A 19,866-nucleotide genomic window follows, 5' to 3' on the forward strand; every position below is an offset into this window, starting at 1 on the left:
CCTACTTCTCCTTGGATTTGATTTTGCGCTCCGGCGAGAATAACTCCACCACCAGTTTGATTCCCGTTTGGCGCCGGTGCAAAGTTAGAACTCATCACCAACATGGTGTGAGTGAGATTCTGAAGAGTGGTAAGAATCTCTTGCTGAGTATTCTGAAGTCCTTGAATGGCTTCAAGCAAAAGTGGTTGATCTGGAGTCATGGTTCTGTCATCACCACCATTAGAGGATCCTTGTTGGTGAACTTCATCTTCTTCCGCCATCCTTGTTGGAGTTGTGTGGATTCCAGATCTCGTTGAGACCATTAACCAATCCGCCTCCCCAGCAGAGTCGCCAAAAATGTAGGAGAGGGTTCAAGAAAGGAGTTGAAAAATTCGAAGATCTTCAAAGATCCTTGAAGAACAACTTCAAATTCTCTAGAATATGATGAGAGGCTTAGATTCTTCAATAATCTCAACTTAGGAACACAACAACAAAGGAGATGATGGAGATAAGAGATTGGGTGAAGAAGAAGGCAAAATGGCTAGAGAATAGAATAATGGCAAGGCTCTCCCATTGATCTCCCACTTTCACTTTCAAGGTTGATAATGGAAAAGGGAAATTAGTTCTTTCCCAAGAGTTAAAAATCTCCAAAATCCATCCCTTGTAAAGCTATGGGTGGGTGCTATTTATAGGCACCTCATGATGTAGGATGGAGCCCATGTGCAAGGCACATGGGGAATATTCTCTCTAACCACCTTGTCCGAGGAGGTGACTTCTCCGAGGAGATGACTTCTCCGAGGAAGAGAAAACCCCGAAGAGGAGATCAATCCCTCGGCGAACCCTTCTTCTTAGCCACACCTAACCAATGATCCCCAATCATCCCAAAGGGTCAGGGGTAGTCCCAGAGGACGTCCTGCCGCAAAATATTGCCGAGTCTCATGGACCCCCCGGGGTCGTGCCACCTCGACCCGGGTATAGGCTAGTTTAACCGAAGAGTGAATTTATCTCCACTCACCGTCTTCGGGATCGGGTCCTTTGTTCGGACTCCATTACGCCCATGGTTCTGGTACGTAGACCCCGGAAAGCTCCGAGCCCGCAAGTGTTCTGGGACTCATTAACGGAGCGACTTCTAGATTGCGTCTGAATCCGTTCGAAGCCAAGTACTTCGGATCTCTAGATTCGTGGATCCGAATCCTTTCGAGTCCGAGTGCCTCGGATCTCTAGGCTTGCTTAATACCCTTTCGAGTCTGGGCCCGAGTAAGTCTCTAGGTTCGTGGATCCGAACCCTTTCGAGGCTTAGAGCGATTCAATCCGTTTGATGGCGATAAATCTGGGCCCACCGATTCTTGGACTTGCGATAAATTCGGGCCCACTAATCTTGGGCTATTGGGCTTAAATAATTTAGTGGGCTCAAATTAGCCCCTCTTACACTAATAAATAAAAAGTTAATATGTAATTTGTGATATTATTGTGAATAAAGTAAAAGCAATAACTTAGGATGCACTTGTTTACTTGTATAGAAATTAATTACAAAACTAAATATAATGCTCTTACATGATATAAAACCCTTAAAAAGATAAAATGAATTTCATGTGAGAATTTTTATGTCTGATTATGTGATCATTTTATATATTCTTAAACTTTTCTTTAATATAGATATAACTAATATGTGATCACAAAGAATTAAAAAAAGAAAAATACATTTCTCATAAATATCGGAACGCTTTTCAAGGATTTCATAATTTTTCACTTGCTTTGAAATTTATTTTTCACTCTATTCTCGATACTTTACAATGCCGCAAAGGTAATTACAATCATTTCCTTCTAATATTTATATAATCATGGAAAACATTTTGTAAAATTGATGAAACAAAATTTTTCTCTCTATCCAAAGAACAACTTCAACACTTACAGACGTTTTGCCTAACAAAAATATATAATAAAAAAAATTATATATATTTTTTGCATAATCACTTTGCCTAAAATATACTCTAACAAATCTCTCTACTCTTGAAATTTTGTTTCACTTTTCAAAACTCTCCAAATATAACTAACGAAGATAGATAACAAAAAATCATTCTAGAGGATCCGAATTTGATAAAAATAATAAAAATACCTATTGTGATACCTATTGTGTAGAGTTCCATTCTGTAATGACATCATACAAATTTTTTTTTAAATATATCCCTTATTAAAGATGCTCTAAGATCATCTCTAATGGTTCATCAAAGATGTCATCAAATTTAAATTTAATAAAAAATAGTTTCTTTTCTTACTCCAACGGTTTCATCAAATACGTATCAAATCGAAAATATCAAAAATGTTTCACCAAATAGAGAACGTCTGGGGACCTTTCAGCATTTTAATGTTCATGGCCGTTGTTTTTTTGGCACCGGACGACTGGCCAAACGTCCGGCCAGATGTCCACCCAATCATCCTCTTAATTGAAAAATTCCCACTATAAAGCATAATTGATTGATTATACTGATCGTCCTCCCGGTCAACCGGTATTTTGATGACAACCCTCAATGCTTTGTTGAAGAGTTAGATATCAAATAGAATTTTTACTTAAAATAAAATAAATGATACACCGTTGGAGATAATCTAACAAGGTAGAATCACCTATCACAATGCCTTAGATTGGCTTCTCTCCCTTGCTACCACCCTTTCATGAAATTTTGGTGGACTTGTGATTCATACGTATTGAGGGACTATTAGATATGTTTCAAGGAATTTTTTTCACCTATGAAAAATCGTATCATGCACACACACACAAGAAAACAAAAATAAAAAAAGCAAAAGTAAAGAGAGAGAGAGAGAGAGAGAGGTGTTTAAATTTTGTTTTGGGTATGCATATCTTTGTTAGTTGAAAAAGATGAAGATTCTCTCCTTGTTAGTTTTCCTAACAAACTTTGTTCCTTAGTGATTTTAGATAGCTTCCTAATGAATGTTGTTAAGAAGCTTAAACTTGATGCTTTCCTAAGCTCCAATCTTTAATTGTGACTTTATATAACAATCATTGCTGACTAACTTCTTTCTCTCAATATAATTATTTATATAATGTTCCATTATCAAATTATTACGAGTGCTTTATTCACAAGGAAGCTCAAGGCAAATATTATCATTAGGTAATGAGTCACCCACTATGTGTCGGTAGTTAGCTTATTGTGTTGTGCCTAATTATCGGAGGTTAGATATTATAATAAGCTCAGCCCAAAGTATTTTGAGACCCCGAAGATTAAAATGCGACTTTAATCCTTACATTAAAATCAAAATGTGATTTTAAACTTTAATGTAGATTTTGGTACACTTGACTAAAATATCATGAAATAAAATCATCATTCTTTAATCAAACCTGAGAATCAAACTAACAAAGGGAAAACTAAAATGATTGTAAAAACTGATGTGAGAAAAATATATTTTTACCTTTTTAAAACTTTGGATTGATGCAAACTATTTTTTTGTACAATTCATTTGGTAACATTTTGCCCTTTTTTGGCTTTTTGATCAGGTTTTTCTTTTATTGTTATCTGCATTTTTTAGTTAACATTCTTTTCTTTTTCTTTTTCTTTTTTTAAAGGCATTTAGTAAACTCCAAAAAAAAGTAGAAAAATCATCACTAAATGGAGCTCTATACAATTGGCAGTGAAAAAAAATAATAAAAAATAAAGAGGAAAAAGAAAAATCATAGTGAGAAAAAAGACAAATTAGATTCTTTTAGAGTTCTAAAATATTTTCTTATTTGAAAATATGCCAATAAAATATAAATCAGTTTAAAGAAGCCCAAAAAAAGGGGAAAAAAAAAATCCAAAAAATTGTTGCCAAACAAAACTGCTCTTCTATGATTGAGATTGGACCTTTGACATCTATTTCATAGTTATAAATTCCAACCTATAACTTCACTCAACAAGCCACCTTTTTTGTTTCTTTTACACTTTTTTTTTTTTTTTTTTTTTTGGCTTTCTGTCACATATTTTTGTAAAAAATAATAATAATAATATCATCGATTGTTTATTACTAACAGCAGTGAATCGATAATGATTTTTCGGTTTTATTTTTCTTGTTTTGTGCTTAAATTTCATCAGAATTTAATGGGAAAAAATTTGTTGAAATAAAACAGAGGGCAGATTAGCTTTGATTTCTTGATATTTTTGTAAGATTATTATAACCATGATATCATGAATATGCATGTGAAAGGGAAAAAAAAAATGCTTAAGCAGCAAATAAATTATATAATAAAGAATTAATGTATATTGTTTCAAAGTCACCATATATCATGATCTACATTACAACTGCTCCTGATGCTAAATCTTGGGGTTTGACTTGCTATTGCAGAGTTGCTTCCAATTTGAATCGATTGACTTTTTTTTGTTTATTTAATTTTTGGCTAAGTTGAATTGTTCTTAGTTCAATTCATTTTTTTTTCCATATTTATTTTATTTTATTTTAATGAAACAAAATAGTTGCTATATTTTTTTGTCGAGTGTTAGTTAACAAGTGTCATTCGACCACTAATTAACAAACATTTTTTTAAAATATTATATTTTATATCTTGCAATTAAAAAATTGTAGTTTTTATTTTCAGGTTCTTCTAGCTGTGTTCATTGTTGAGCTTATATATATTAAATTCTTCTTACACCTCGCAGCAACAAAAGCTTGTTGTATTGGACTGTTTGCGTTTTTATTAATCAAAATAAAACGGTGAATTCTTTTTGAAAAAATAAATATTTTATTTTAAGTTGTATAATTAAATTATATGGAGTTAATGGGCCCATCTAGTGGTAGGGCTTCTAGTCCCTACTATCATTAGTAGGTTTCAATTGCTGTCAACAACAACCCCTCCCCTAACAATGTACCTAATGTTATTCTTGAGACCAAAATTAAAAATTAAAAAAGTATAAATTATATGAATGGTTTTTAATGTTTCCCTATATTGATAATAGAATTTCAAAAAAGCTTTTAATTGCGTAAAAGAAAAAGATTTCAATACATTAATAAGTTAGTAGTGTGAAGCAAAAATTCTCAAATAAATCGGTGACATGTGACATTGGATCTTTATTTAATTATTAATTATGTACATGGACCTCAAACGATTAGGATAGTTAATTTATTTTCAAACCACGTGATTTTAAATTTATCCATTTTGTTTAATAATATGCTAGTACTTTTTCTTCTTTTTTTTTTTAATGAAAATTTAGTATAAATTTTAGGATAAATTACAAATACACCCCTTGAGATTTAATTAAAATACGAATAATCTTCTGTGGTTTTAGAAATTACATTCAATCCCCTGAGGTTTTTAATTTCATAACAAATCGCTCATTTTATTAATAAATTATCAAGTCAATTAACAGTTTTTAATGATGTTAAAAATATATTTCAATTAATAATTTAGGTAATTTTATTATTGTATAGGAGAGCAATTATGAATTTCATTTTTTTAGTTAATTCTGTTAAATAAAAAATGTTAATAATGAGGTATTTGTAATTTTTCAAAGTATAAAGAACAATCTATACTTTAAACAAACCTCAAAAGATATATTTATAATTTATCCTAAATTTTAAGTTTAGTATTGACTATGAGATTGGTGTAGGTGACACGAATATTATAAGGATCATGCTAATGGGATGTCATTAAGAAACACAGCATACAAAAATAAATAAATAAATAAATAAAATTAAAATCTCAATAAAACTTTTTCACAATTGAACACATTTTTACATTATATATATATGTATGTATATATTTGCCTCCATTTGGGAAGTGGTTTGACTTTTTGACTTTTTAACTTTTTTGACTATTTTAGTCTGGACTAAAAAACTTAGTTTGGGAAGGTTTTTTGCTTTTTTGATTTTTTTGTGAGAGAAGAGTGTAATGATTATGAATTAGATATGATGTTAATTTATTTATTGTGGCTAAAATACCCTATTTTATCTTTTGTGACTAAAATAGCTAAAAAAGTCGCAAACTCATCTTCCCAAACGATGCCTTCATATGTTTAACATTAGGAGTTGTTTGGGATGTCCTAAATTAGTGCACTTTTTGTCTTTTTTGACTAAAAAATTGAGGAAAAAAATATGAATGTTTAGGTTAACTTTTTGACTTTTTATGAAAAATTGTGTATTAAAAAATTGTATAAATTAGTGTGTAGGAAAAAATTAGGATTGAGAGTTGTGCAGCCGTAATTTTTTACTTTTGATGAATAGTGATAACTTTTTAACTTTTTGAATAATTTTTTAATTTTTTAATAATTTGCCAAACTTGACCTTAGGCATTTTTCATGTAGCTTTTTTCAGAGTACAGTGACAATATTGGTCAGCAAAGGCAATGTGACTTGTGAGAAATGAGCCCAAGCTCAGTCTAAAAAAGAGGAAAAAATGAAAGGGTAGGTCGGGTCACATTGGGATAACTCCCAAAAAAACAAAAAGGCACATTGCTAACGAGTCCAAATTAAAATAATAGTAATAATAATAATTTAATTGTAATATAATTCTCAACTACAGTAGGTACTAGGTCACTAAGGCTGAAACATTTTGGTGGCAATGATTAACCTGTTGGGTTGGGTTGGGTTGGGTTTTATAATAGTAATATACAAACAAAAGAAATTATCTGAAATTACATTTATATAAAATGATATGATTTATTATAATTTATTTATCTAGCCCATCATATGATCATAATTAATATGTATATCATTGACACATCATTTTAAAAGTAATTTTTGTATAAAAGCATGATAATTTAATATTTTCTTATGTTTTCCTAAGTTTTCATAAATATTAGTGAAATATAAAATCTATTTTACTAGAAGGAAAAAAAAAAAGAAGTGAGCTGTTGTTAATAATAGAATTGTCTAATTTCACTACACTAGCAAATAAAATTATTGTACTTTTACTATTTTGTATACTCAAAATTTAAAGTAATATTCATGAGAATTAACTTATTTTACCCCTTTTCTTTTTTTGTTTGGTTACTAACTTATCTATCGCCCTTACTCTATTCAAGATTTTAAATGCAATATTACTTTCATCCAATACCAACATATAAAATGTTATTAATAAGCTAGAGTTGCAATTAAGTTTCTAGAGGTAAATTCCAAAAACGAATAAAAAAAAAAAAGAATGTTGATGATCAGGTTGAAGCATATCTAATAGAATGTTATAACTTTTGTCAAAGGTAAAATTTAGCAGATCCTTAAAATTATAAATAAATAAAAAAATTAGAAAAAATTCTTAAATGTTGTGTCTGAACTCTTGTCAAATTTCGGCACTGCCAACTATACAAGATTTGACAAATTGTCATAACTGGATTTCTTTTATGTTAGTCATCTCAATTTGATATAGTATTTACATTAGTAAATTCATTTTAAAATTGACTTCGGTGATTTAAACCGCTCACTTTTTAAAAACTTCTACCTCTCTCTCATGATGAAATTCATAAATATCATTTTTATTTGACATTTTATGGGGAAAAAAAAAACTATATTAATGAAATAAAATTATCAAAGTTTAACATTTTGATATTATAATATATTAAAATTTAATTTTACAATTGTATTATAAGGGATAAATGATAGGTCCCGTATCAGTCATATATAAAACCCGTCATTTTTGTCACATCTAATTGTATGCCTCATTTTAGTAAAAGTTATCTCTACATTAATTACTTCTAATTTTAGAGTAATTATAAATATATCACTTAAAATTTACTTAAAATAAACATTACTCTCTATGATTTTGAAAATTACAAATACTCGTTTGTCAAAAAAAAAATTATTTAACATTATTAATTAAAAAAAATGAAAATTTCTAACTATTCTTGTATACAATAATAAAATTACATCAATTATTAATTAAAATAAATTTTGGGTATCATTAAAAAAAATGAATTGACTTTATGATTTATTAATAAAATAGTTTATTTGTTATAAATTAGAAATTTCAAGAGACAGGATGTGATTTTCAAAATTATAAAATGTAATTTATATTTTAAATAAATTTCAGAAAGTGTATTAACAATTTACTCTTAATTTTAATTTTACAATTTTGATCAAGGATGGATTTTGGGGGTGTAGGCCGGTGTGGTTGCACCCCTAAAATTTTTAAAATTATGTATATTACAGTAGTAATTAGTAAAATAATTTTAATCTGGAGTACTTTGCATTCCCAAAATTTCAGTAGTTCGTATTTTTTAAAAATAGTTTCTAAATTAATTTTTATCAAATATTGATTTATTCTATTTGTTATATTTATATATTATTGAGAGTTACTTATATTTTTTTATTTGATACTATTCTTATTTTCTACTCATATTTTTTTGTTTTACTTTTATAAATCACACTTTAATTTGCTTATGCATCTTATTTTGCATTTCATTCTTAAGAGCAACTCCAACCACACTCTCTACTTTTCACTAGCTAAAGTACAAAAAAAGTACACTCTTTATTTTACCTAAGTACTTTAGCTATTGTGTTCTCTAACCATACTTTTTATTTTAGCTAATCATTTAAACTAACTTAATTAATTTTTAAAATAAAAAAATACTAATTGTTGATACTTTACTAATATAAATTTGCAATAATATACAAACATACAAAACCTGTAGAATGAGGAGAAAAAAAATACAAAATCCAAAATAATTTATTCTGTAATTCATCAAATAGAATTGAAAGAATATATAAAATTGCTACACACACACATATATATATATAATATAAAATCCCAAATCCAAGACATAAATATACAAAAATCTAAAATATACACATACATAATTGTTTGGAGAGCCTCTGGGGCTCTTCAATTGTAGCCACCAAAAAAATAGGATGGTAAAGTAGCTAGCCCAATAGCTAATCCATTGGAGCTCAAAATTAGACTTACATTGACTAAAATGCTTAACAGACCTTGTTTAACTATCCCCTTGGAGATGCTGAGTATTATCTACTTTAACATGACATTCTTAAAATAAGTTCATAAAATTTAATACTGCTTATTCAAACGGATTATCATTATACTCATAAAAATATAAATTTTCAATTAAAATTTTTTTAAAAAAATTAAACTATGTAATAAGATGAAAGATGATTTTATAATAAGTTACTTGATCATATTTATTGAGAAAGATATTAATTAATGTTTTGATGTTGAGCTTATCATAAATATTTATATATATATATATATATATATTATAAAAAAATAATGATTACAATATTTTTAAATAGTTAATTTTATTAGACGGAGACATATAGTAAGAGTTAATATTTTGTTAAGTTAATACAAACAAAAGAAATATATTCAATTATATTTTTGTTCTCAGTCATTTTGACAAAAAAAATCCCATTAATAGTAATATTATTTATTTTTTGTATTGATATAAATTAAAATTTTAAATTTTATAATAATTTTTTCAATAAAAATTACATATATTTTTGTCCTCTCAAAATTCAGATCTTACATCTGTCTCTGATTTTGATATCAATTAATGGAGATGATTTTAGCGGATTAGAGGTCAGTAAATAAGGTCACATAACCAGCTCAAGCATTATGTTCCAACCCCCCGGCGGTGAGTGGTCCATGATCCACCACTTCATGAACCACATGTTGACAATGACATGGTCCTTTCTTTGGAGGAACCATCCTTTATGATAACAGGAGAAAATCTAATATTTGTAGAGAGAGAAAGGAGGGATCCAACGCCGATGTTTCGACGGAATCTGACTCCATCACCTCCACAAAATTTGACACATCCATAGGTAACCGACAAACCCATTTGCCAGCTTGCACATGCATCCACACTCCAGTTGTATGTTATATATATTTTAAGAAGGGTCTACCGTGGCTCAGGTTGAGTTCAAGATTGGACCCGTCAAGTCCAGTTTATGGGTTTATTTTTAGAATTTGTTTTTATAATCTGAATCGTTTAATATGTAAAAATTGTCGAGTATTATATCCTTGTAAAAAATCAAATTGATCGGATATAGATACCTATTTGATTGGTTCCGATTTCTGTCAACCGTTTATTTTTTTACCGTTCATTTTTTAATACAAATCTTATCCGATCAAATAGTTATTAATATCCGATTAACATGATGTTCTAAATGGATATAATACTCGACAAATTCTACATATTGAACGGTTTGGATTATCGAAACGGGACCCAAAATGGACCCATGGGCCGAACTGGACGGGTCCAGTCTTGATTTCAACATGAAACAAGTTGGACCCTATTAAGAAACCGTTAGGGTTCTCTCTAGTCCGTGATTGAATTGAAATGTATTGTTAGATTTGTGGAGGTTCATCAGAGATTCTATTTCAATAATTCAAATCGTTCAATGTGTAGAACTCGTCGAATATTTTATTTCTGTAAAAAAATTACGTTAATCGAATATCGATAGTTTGTTGATTGGATTAGATTTCTCTCAATGGTAAATATAATTTTTAAAATAAATTGTTAACAAAAATCTAATCCAAACAAGTAGCTATCAATATCAGATCAATGTTATATTTTACAACGATAAAACACTCAATAAGTTCTACATATTGAACAGTTCAAATTATCGAAATATAATCCGTGATGAGCCCTACGTAAACTAGAGACAAACTGCCCCCATTAAGAAAATATTTGAGGTTCTAATAAAATCTTCACAATTTTAATCACAAACATGTAAAATGTTGTGTTAATTTTTAATTTGTCACATATTTAATTATGCAAAATTTTATATTCTTATCACATAATGGAGTATATATTTAGAGTGACATTACTCTATATATAATATACACACATATAAATATCATTTAATAATCAAATTCATCTTACCCATATTATAAAATTGGATATTAAACCAAAACCAAATAAATTAACATATATTATCTATAATTGGATATTAAACCAAAACCAAATAAATTAACATATATTATTATAGATTGTTTTCTGTAAAGATTCTCCTTCCACTTCTTGGCACAATTGCTGTCTCTTTCGCTTCATTAGCTATGTTAAAGTATTTATGAAATAAAAATAAATAAAAATTATTTAATTATTAATGAGTGACAAATGTGTATTTTTATTAATATATGTTTTTTAATCATTAATTTTCAACTTTAAAAAACAAAATAAATCAAAAAAAAATGAAAACCCACATTTTATTTTCTTTCTTTTAATTCTTGGTTTCTCATTTCATTGTAAAGAAATAATTTAACTACATTTTTTTTTTATTCAAAAAATAATTTAACTACATGAAACAATATAGGTGGTCTCATACATGATGATCAAAAAGTGGGTCAGCTTCCAAATTAGTGGACACGTATGTTTGTGTCAGGTACACTGTTTTGGATCATCAATCATGCAGTGACTCTCTCTCTCTCTCTCCCTCTGGTATCAGTTATTTTCTGTTAAACTTTTTATATCTGTTTCAAAAAAACAAAAACAAAATCAATCTTCTGAAAATTCAGCACCTCCCATGTTCAGACATTTTAAATTTAAACACTTATCAAGGTTGCCTTCTTATCTTCTAATACTAATGCCCCTTCAAGAAGTTGCTTTTTTGCACATCTGAATACGGATTTTGCTGAGCATTTCAATACCAGTTTTGAGTTGTAACCCATCAATTATTTCCCAACTTTATTAATTTTTCTATCTGGGTTGCAGAAAAATTAATATTTTATTATCTATTATTCACATATTAAAACAACAAAAAGCCCAAAGGCCTCTCTGTCAAGTCATATTCTCTCTCTCTCTCTCTCCCTCCCTTCTCCCCTCCCCCTCTCCTCTCTCCCCCTGTGGTCATAATTTGTACTAGAAAAGCTTTAAACCCTTTCATTTTGAATAGGTTTTAATTACCCAATGCATTTTTAGTTACAAATTTCTTTTTTTTTTGGGGGGGTAGGGTTTAAGGTTACAAATTTCAATTGGGTTGGTGTGTACTCTACTTTTGTTTTGTTTGCTGAATCTGTACACCATTAGTGCTAACGCTTTAACCTTTTCATCTGGGTTGTTGAATAGTTTGATTTTCTTTGTGTTTGGTTTTGTACGATTTAACTTTTCTGGGTAACAACTTTCATTTCCCCTCTCTACTACCTGCCAAGATTCATTTTCAGGGTGAAAACCCTTATTTTCCAATGCCTCCTTAAGATTTATTGTGTTCTCATAGGAGAGATTGAAATTCTCCATCTGGGTTTTCTCAGAGTGATGCATATTGAAGTCCCCAACAATGGCTACTTTGGTCCCTGGTGTTCTATTGAAGCTTCTACAGCATATGAACACAGATGTGAAGATTGCTGGTGAGCACAGGTCATCTCTATTGCAAGTAGTGAGCATTGTCCCTGCACTAGCTGGTGGTGAACTCTTCCCAAACCAAGGGTTTTACCTCAAGGTATCAGATTCATCTCATGCCACCTATGTTTCTCTACCTGATGAACATGATGATCTAATTCTTAGTGATAAACTCCAATTGGGTCAATTCATACATGTTGAAAGGCTTGATGCTGCCTCCCCGGTCCCCATTCTTCGAGGGGTTAGGCCGGTCCCGGGGCGCCACCCTTGTGTGGGAAGCCCTGAAGATATAGTTGCAACCAGATCTTTGGGATTCCTTAATAATAACAATTTTGAATCTTCTTCGGGTTCAAAACCCTTAGATAAATCAAAATCAAGTGCAAAAGTATTGGGTAATAATAGCCATAGCCATAGCCATAGCCATAGCCACGTTGGAGGGAAGGATAGATTAAATGGTGGTGCTAGGGAGGATAAATCAGATAATAAAACACCGGTGTTGAGTCGATCAAAGTCTCAATTGTTGAAACCGGGTTTGAATTTGATAGAGAAGAAGGAATCTTTGGCTAAATTGAAGTCATCGAATTCAAAGTCAATCCCTTCATCTCCAACGAGTTGTTATTCGTTGCCCACTTCTTTTGAGAAGTTTGCAAATGGGCTTAAGCAGCAAGCGAAGATCAAAGGGTTGGAGAAGGCAACGGCTAAATTGGGATTGGGGGAACGGGCCAGTTCAGCTCGTGGGGCAAGTCTGGCTGCAAAGAGGGCACCCGCTGCGAATGCAATCAAGAATTGGGTTCAGGGGATTGAGTTGGGTCCTAAAGCTTTGAGAAAGAGCTGGGAAGGAAACATGGAAATGAAGGGTCGAGAAAGTCCAAGATTGAGGGGCACCAGGCTTGATTTGAAGCCTGAGTCTCGGAGTACTTCTGTAAGTCTTCTTTAAGCCCTTATCATCATATGTTCATTAAAAATTAATTGAGATTTGTCTGGTTTATTATTTGGTTATTGATTTGTACTCTAGATTGATTGAAATTGATTTTAGTCCCCTCTCTCTAATTAGCTTTCCAGAGTCTACTTGATCCTTTTCATATGATTTGTTTAGTTAGTGGTTCTTTTGTTGGCATTTAAAGATTAGTTAGAAAACTTGATTAGCATTTATTTCCGGGTTAAAACTTAAAAGATATATGAATTACGAATTAAATCTATTATGTTGTCTTGATTTAGTGCGAATGTAGAAATGGATTTGAAATTTAGATTTTTTTTTTTGCTTCTTTGAGTTTTGTTTCTCTCTCCCTTTTTTTTTTAATGGGCCATGTAGTCATCGTCAGACTGGTTTTATTTTTAGCCTTCTAGCAAGTAATCTTGTTTTTCTGCACTAACTGAGTAATATTGACCAGGTTCCTAGAAAATCAACCAGTGAAAGGTTGCCATCTAAAGAGGAAAACAAGGTCCAGATATCGATGAAACCATCCAAAGAGGAAAACAAATTTCAGGTTGCAAAGAAAGTTACTGCAAATGGAGATTCGGATGGTGTTGACAAGTCAAATAAGCAAAGAACTTCTGCTGGAAAGAAATCATCTGGTGAGGCTGCTAATCATGGATTACCAGGAAACTTGGTCAAGGTTTCTCTTAGTAATAGGAGATTAACAGATGGAAGTGTTTCATGGGCTTCACTCCCATCTTCTCTTGCAAAGCTTGGAAAGGTACAACCTTTATAATTTCTTACATAAATGATATCTCGATGTTTAAATTATGAAATATATAGCTTTTTAATTTTAATTAGTGTTATATTACTTTCTTTTTTTTTCTCATTATCTTTAATGAACTATTCATATGTTTGACATATAATTAATTCATGAAAATATAGATTTTTAACGTGTCCCAAGCATATCGTGCCTTGCATTTTCTTAAAATCATTGTATCGGTTTGTCTGTGCCATGTCATATGTCTGTGTCTATGCTACTTAGCCAATCAACAATTTCAATTCTAGGGTTATTCAGTTTTTTGTTGGTTTAGGGTTGACCGCTTCAAAACTGTACATTCACATGCAGACCCTCAGTTTTATTAACATTTGGAGCATATAAGTATTACTGCTCCACACATCGATTCTCATAACAAAAATTTGCATACTGAATTTTACAGGAAGTTTTGAGGCACAGAGACGCTGCACAAACAGCTGCAATAGAAGCAATGCAAGAAGCTTCAGCTGCAGAGAGCTTACTTCGATGTTTAAGGTATTTCTTCCTAGGAAAGGAAATTAATACTTTTGGTAAATGCAGAATTACCTCTTGTGTGATTCAATCATTCAAAGGCATAATTTAATTTAATTTAATTTTTACTATTCAAGAATCCATCTGCATTGTATTCCATGGAATGATTTTGGCGGCAATGTAGTACTTTCAACATTACTCGGATGGTGATAATCACAAATGGTAAATTGAAGTTATTCAATCATCCTTAAGGAATCCAATATCCAAGAACACTTTGTTAATGAGGTTATCACTATCATTGGTAGCCAAATGGTTCCAATGTTTCCAAATCAAGTATGGAGGACAGTTTAGTCTCAAGACATTTACTCCGAAATTTTGCTGTGTCAAACAAACATACACTTTGTTCTACTGACAAGACATTTATATCTGGTTCCAACCACTTGTCTCCAAATAATTAATTTTAGGGTAGGCACACCTCATGTTTATGTCAGATGTTGTTCCTCCATAGTTTGCAGGGCATGATTCATTGCTTGATAATTTATAAATTAGATGCATGTGTCAGCTTGTTGTCTGGCGAAGGATTTATAGATTATAATTTAGGTTTATAACTCTTATACTGTTTGTAGTCTAATTTTTAATTGGCATCTTCCTGCTTCCAGTTTATGCTAACTGTACCCGTAACATGTAAAAAAATAATTAAAAGAGAAAAAGGAATTCTGGTTTAGTGTAAATATGAGATTATTAAATCTAGTAATATTCTTAGTTTGTAAGCTTTACAGCATTTCCAGAATTATTAGCACAGGTCAAAAGATGGTAGAAACAAGTTTCTCTCTCTTTCCTAAAAATGAATCAAATCGAAAAATGAGCTCTGAAGTTACCTTATAAAATGATAGATGTGCTTCTCCATCCCCGTCTCACATGCACCAAACTAAATTGTAAGACCCTGGTATGGACAGTTACGTGTAGAATTGTTGATTAAATCTTTAATATTTGAACTCGATTTATATTTCATAGTTTATGTTTAAGACTATCTTCATACTTTCATTATTTCTTTACAATGTCATGTTTAGATTTGTTGAATGAGTTGAACTTCTCCATAGATGCTTGTCATTTACTAATATTAATAATCATTTTATAGTTGAATTGTTTTGAACTCATGCATGCTACAATGCTGGCTGTGATACTAAAAACTGCATTCATGTCGTGCTTCTTCTTTTTTAAATTATAGTGTCAATATATTTGTGTCATGTTTGTATTGTGTTACATGTACTTGTACATACTTCTTAACTATTTACAAGCCAATTTTTGAAGAAGTGAAGCTTTTTGTTGTATTTTAGTGTGCCTTTCTAGTCTATTATCTGACTCTAACTTGTAATAGCTTTGTGAATATGTTCATTCATGGTTTATATATAGACAATATCCAAATTTATAAGCTGATCAGATACAAGTACCAAGTTGTCTCCATAATTTTTGTGTTGTCCATCTTATTCAGACTTAATTCTTCAGATATATTCTCTATATGGATACTTTTTTGTCCTAAATTTATCAGGGTTCACATCTAGAAGTAGTTTTGTCTTCATATTTTCATAACCAATTGATTTCTGTTGATGATTATTTCGTTTCTTTTCTATTACCTTTTCACTGTACCAATATGCCTCTGAAGAGAAAGAAATGAGACTCCAGAAAATATATTAATTTATCAGGCATTGCCTGTTATCTGTGAAAGGTTGAATGTTTTGAAAGGTTGAATGTTTTTACTCTATCTTTGAATATCAAGAAATGCAGATATTATTTCCACTGAAGGTTTGATTTTACTGTAGTTGCAGGAAATTCTGAGGTAACACATTCATCATTGTGTGTGTTTAGTCATTTGTGTAGGCTATAGTGACCATCTTTTCATTCCTCATAGGATAGAGCTCCAACATCATCCTTACCTACATCTCTTTTCGTAAACCTCTTGCAATGCTGATCCATATCATGCTATTAGGATGTTCATTTTAATTACTGCTTCTAAAATTGTTATCTGGTTCAGTTTTTCATTTCTCATGCACTGAAAAGAGAAATGAAAACTGTTTATAGTTCAGTCCCATGTCTAGTCAAATTATATGAGATTTGGCTTGTAGATTTAGTGATCCTTGAAATTGTTTTTTGACACCCCAAGCCTTATATTTAGAAGTTTGGCCTTTAGTTTTTAGATTTAACAATCCTTAATAACATTGTAAATATATTTCTGTAAAAATGTATAATATTCTGTTACATGGAAGATTGACAACTGATATTTGATATGCTATGATAGGAAAACATAGTGATGTAAAACATGTTATAGCATTTTTAATTTTCTTTTGGTGTTTCAAATCTCGCTATCATATTCACAGATCATCTGGCCAGTTATTATTTGCTTCTTTTCATGTTGACTCTTCATAATCCTGAAATATTTTCCTCTGGCAGCACATATTCTGAGCTACGTTTCTCTTCTAAGGAAGATAACCCACAGCCTGCAGTGGAACAGTTCTTGTCTCTCCATGCAAGCTTGAACAATGCTCGTCTCATCGCTGACTCCCTATCTAAAACCATTCTGATCGGTTCATCTCCTGATCCTGAAGAAACCCCCACAGAAGAAGTACTTAAGATTGCAACAGACAGACGGAAACAAGCAGCTTCGTGGGTCCAAGCCGCATTAGCGACCAATTTGTCATCCTTCACGGTATTTAGCAAAAAATCTGCTTCAACCCCAGTTCCATCTCCTACTCCTGCTCCTAACCCCAAAACCGTCTCTGGAAATCAACCCATAATAGTTCTCGAGAACTCTGCAAAAAGTGCTTCAACAAAAGTTCAAGCCAAAGCACGCCAATCAGTGAGCTCTAAGATTGCCACCCCAGGAACTCCACGCAGACTAGTGGACGTGCCAGCTGTTAATCAGAAGCCGCCGGCCCCACCTCCAATAGAATGGGTCAAAGGAGATGGTCTAGATGAAGCTGTTGACTTGGCAGGAAGGTTGCAGGTGGAATCTCAGGATTGGTTCTTGGGATTTGTAGAGAGATTCTTGGATGCTGATGTGGCCACCTCGGCTTTATCGGATAATGGTCAAATAGCGGGCATGTTGACACAGCTGAAGAGCGTGAACGACTGGTTAGATGAGATTGGATTGAGCAAGGACGAAGAAGAAACTCCCTGTATCTCGCCAGAGATGATTGACAGGATAAGGAAGAAGATTTACGAGTACCTTCTTACGCATGTGGAATCTGCTGCAGCTGCACTCGGTGGTGGCCCACAATCATCACCGACTATGGAAATCAAAGCAAGAAGATGACAATAATTACTTTCCGCTTGGTAATATTGAATCAGGGCCCTTCAACTGCAAGTAGTTAAAGGAGCTCAGTCTTTTGATTTATGTATATATAAATCCTACAGTTGGGTTCAGTTCAGGTATAGATTAAATAGTTATTGACAATCAAGAAGCATATTTGACATGGAGTTTTTCAAGGATTTCTTTTTCTGTTCTTTTTTTTTTCTTTCTGTTTTTCTGTTTTTCGGTTTCTATTTGGAACTTTCTTCATTCAAACCATACAAACTGAAAGAGTTTGAATAGGATTCCCTTAACATGTATGTGTATGTTCTACTATTTCAATTCAGATTCAAAGGTTGATATGTTTTCTACTTTTTTAGTTTGATGGAAAAAATTTGCTTTTATTTGGTGGCTAGAAGGGTACAGGAAGATGCAAATTCACTGTCGACATCTTAGTTCCATGAAGTTCTAGAAGGTCAAGCGTACTTATCTTTCCTTTTTCTGGTGGATAACAATAATTATTGGAAATCTTATAGGAATTCGTGCAAAATTCTGCAATTTGGATGTTTTGTGTCTTTGAAACTTTAGTTACCAGTTTGTGTTTGTGACTAGTTTGGTTATCAGTATGCGAGTAATTCTGGGAAAAGAGACGTGTTTGTTCTATTCTCTTACCTTCCATTGTTTTGTCTTGATGATTGGGACTTGAGACGTGTGTTTTTGTGAATGTCAATGGGCTAAAGGTACTTGGAATTCAATGGCTCTGTGGTTGTATCACATGATTTGCAGATTTTCTGATTTTCTGTACTTTCTTGACAATGGTTTGAAGAACATCTTCCCATTCCTCTACTTTTGGATGATGCTGATCGAGGTTGGATTCTTTTTGCGTGGTGTGATTGTCATTGTTCTTTTTATGTAGAGGAATTGCATAAAGGTGAATGCAATGCAAAAAGAATATTTTGAGTCATTGTTCTTTGTACGGTTACATGCTTTGTTTTGGTAGCCAGGAGGCAATGAAACAAAGAAGTTGATTCTGTGTTTAGATTTCAAAGAATTGGTATTGACAACTTAAATTAATGGGTTCGGGATGCTTGCTGTGTTTGGTTGAGGAATTTGAAGAGGGATTTTGAAAGGGAAATGGAATAAATAGGTGAAATGGAATAAAACATACCTATATTTTCCATAATTTCACACATTTTTTCCTTTTCCTTTCTAAATCTCTCATTAAATTCCTTAACCAAACATAGCGTTAGTATATAACTAAGGGAGAAAACTCAAATACACAAAAGAAATTGTTTGTATCAATATATTAGTGCAATGGATTATATATCGTACTAATACACGAATGACATGCAAAAAGTTACGGTTTGTGAGTTCATCATAGATCTTACTCTCATAACACATTCGTTAGTTTTTTAAAGACAAATACAATTTAAAAATATGACTATAATTATTAAATTAATTTAATTTTCTCTTTTCATAAATAATATATTCCAATTCAGAGAGTAGATTGCGGAACAGGGTATGAAAGAAAGACCAAGAAATTCAAGATTGTGATCCACAGTTTTTTATTCTAGTGATTGGTTAGTAGAAAATGGAAGACTCTGGAAAAAGCAACAGGTCAACACAATTGAGTCTCGGAGTCGAGTCCTATGTTTCTTGGAATTTGCTGGATTGTTGAATGGGAAAGGAAGGGTGTGATGAGTTTCCAATTTGTTCATTTTTTCCAAAGTCTAGAGAGAAAATGGTTGAATTTTCAAAGTAAACGATGCCCCCGTCAAGACGTTTGCAAGTGAAAGAATGCCCACTGTTTTTCAACTAAATTACATGACTTGGGTCTTTCCAATTGAGACTCGTGTGGTTAGTTTTTTTTTATTATTATATTATTAATAAAAACAATAAAAGGCCAACTTTACTTTTGTCCCTTATGATTTGGGTGATGTATGATTTATCTTCCTAATATTTATAAACGATCATATACTCTTTTTGTGATTTGTGAATTGAAATGCATCGTTAAATTTATTAGCAATTTAATTAAAAAAACTAAAATACCTCTCTATATAAGTAACTTAAGTGTGTAAACTATGAATATTTTTGTCATTTGTTTGGAAGACAAAGCGTACTTTAAACCCCTA

The 19,866-nt window shown here is 31.5% G+C and overlaps 1 protein-coding gene across 1 annotated transcript; it reads left to right on the forward strand.

Moving 5' to 3' along the window:
• Positions 1-11,250: 11,250 nt before the first annotated feature.
• LOC114310012 (GPI-anchored adhesin-like protein, putative (DUF936)) lies at positions 11,251-18,105 on the forward strand. Its single transcript, XM_028255896.2, has 4 exons — positions 11,251-13,166; positions 13,636-13,941; positions 14,381-14,472; positions 16,897-18,105. The coding sequence occupies exons 1-4, from the start codon at positions 12,183-12,185 to the stop codon at positions 17,756-17,758; spliced, it is 2,244 nt and encodes a 747-aa protein (XP_028111697.2). The 5' UTR covers positions 11,251-12,182; the 3' UTR covers positions 17,759-18,105.
• Positions 18,106-19,866: the final 1,761 nt, after the last annotated feature.

The sequence above is a fragment of the Camellia sinensis genome, chromosome 6, assembly GCF_055761805.1.
Source record: "Camellia sinensis isolate YWXY chromosome 6, ASM5576180v1, whole genome shotgun sequence".
NCBI lineage: Eukaryota > Viridiplantae > Streptophyta > Magnoliopsida > Ericales > Theaceae > Camellia > Camellia sinensis.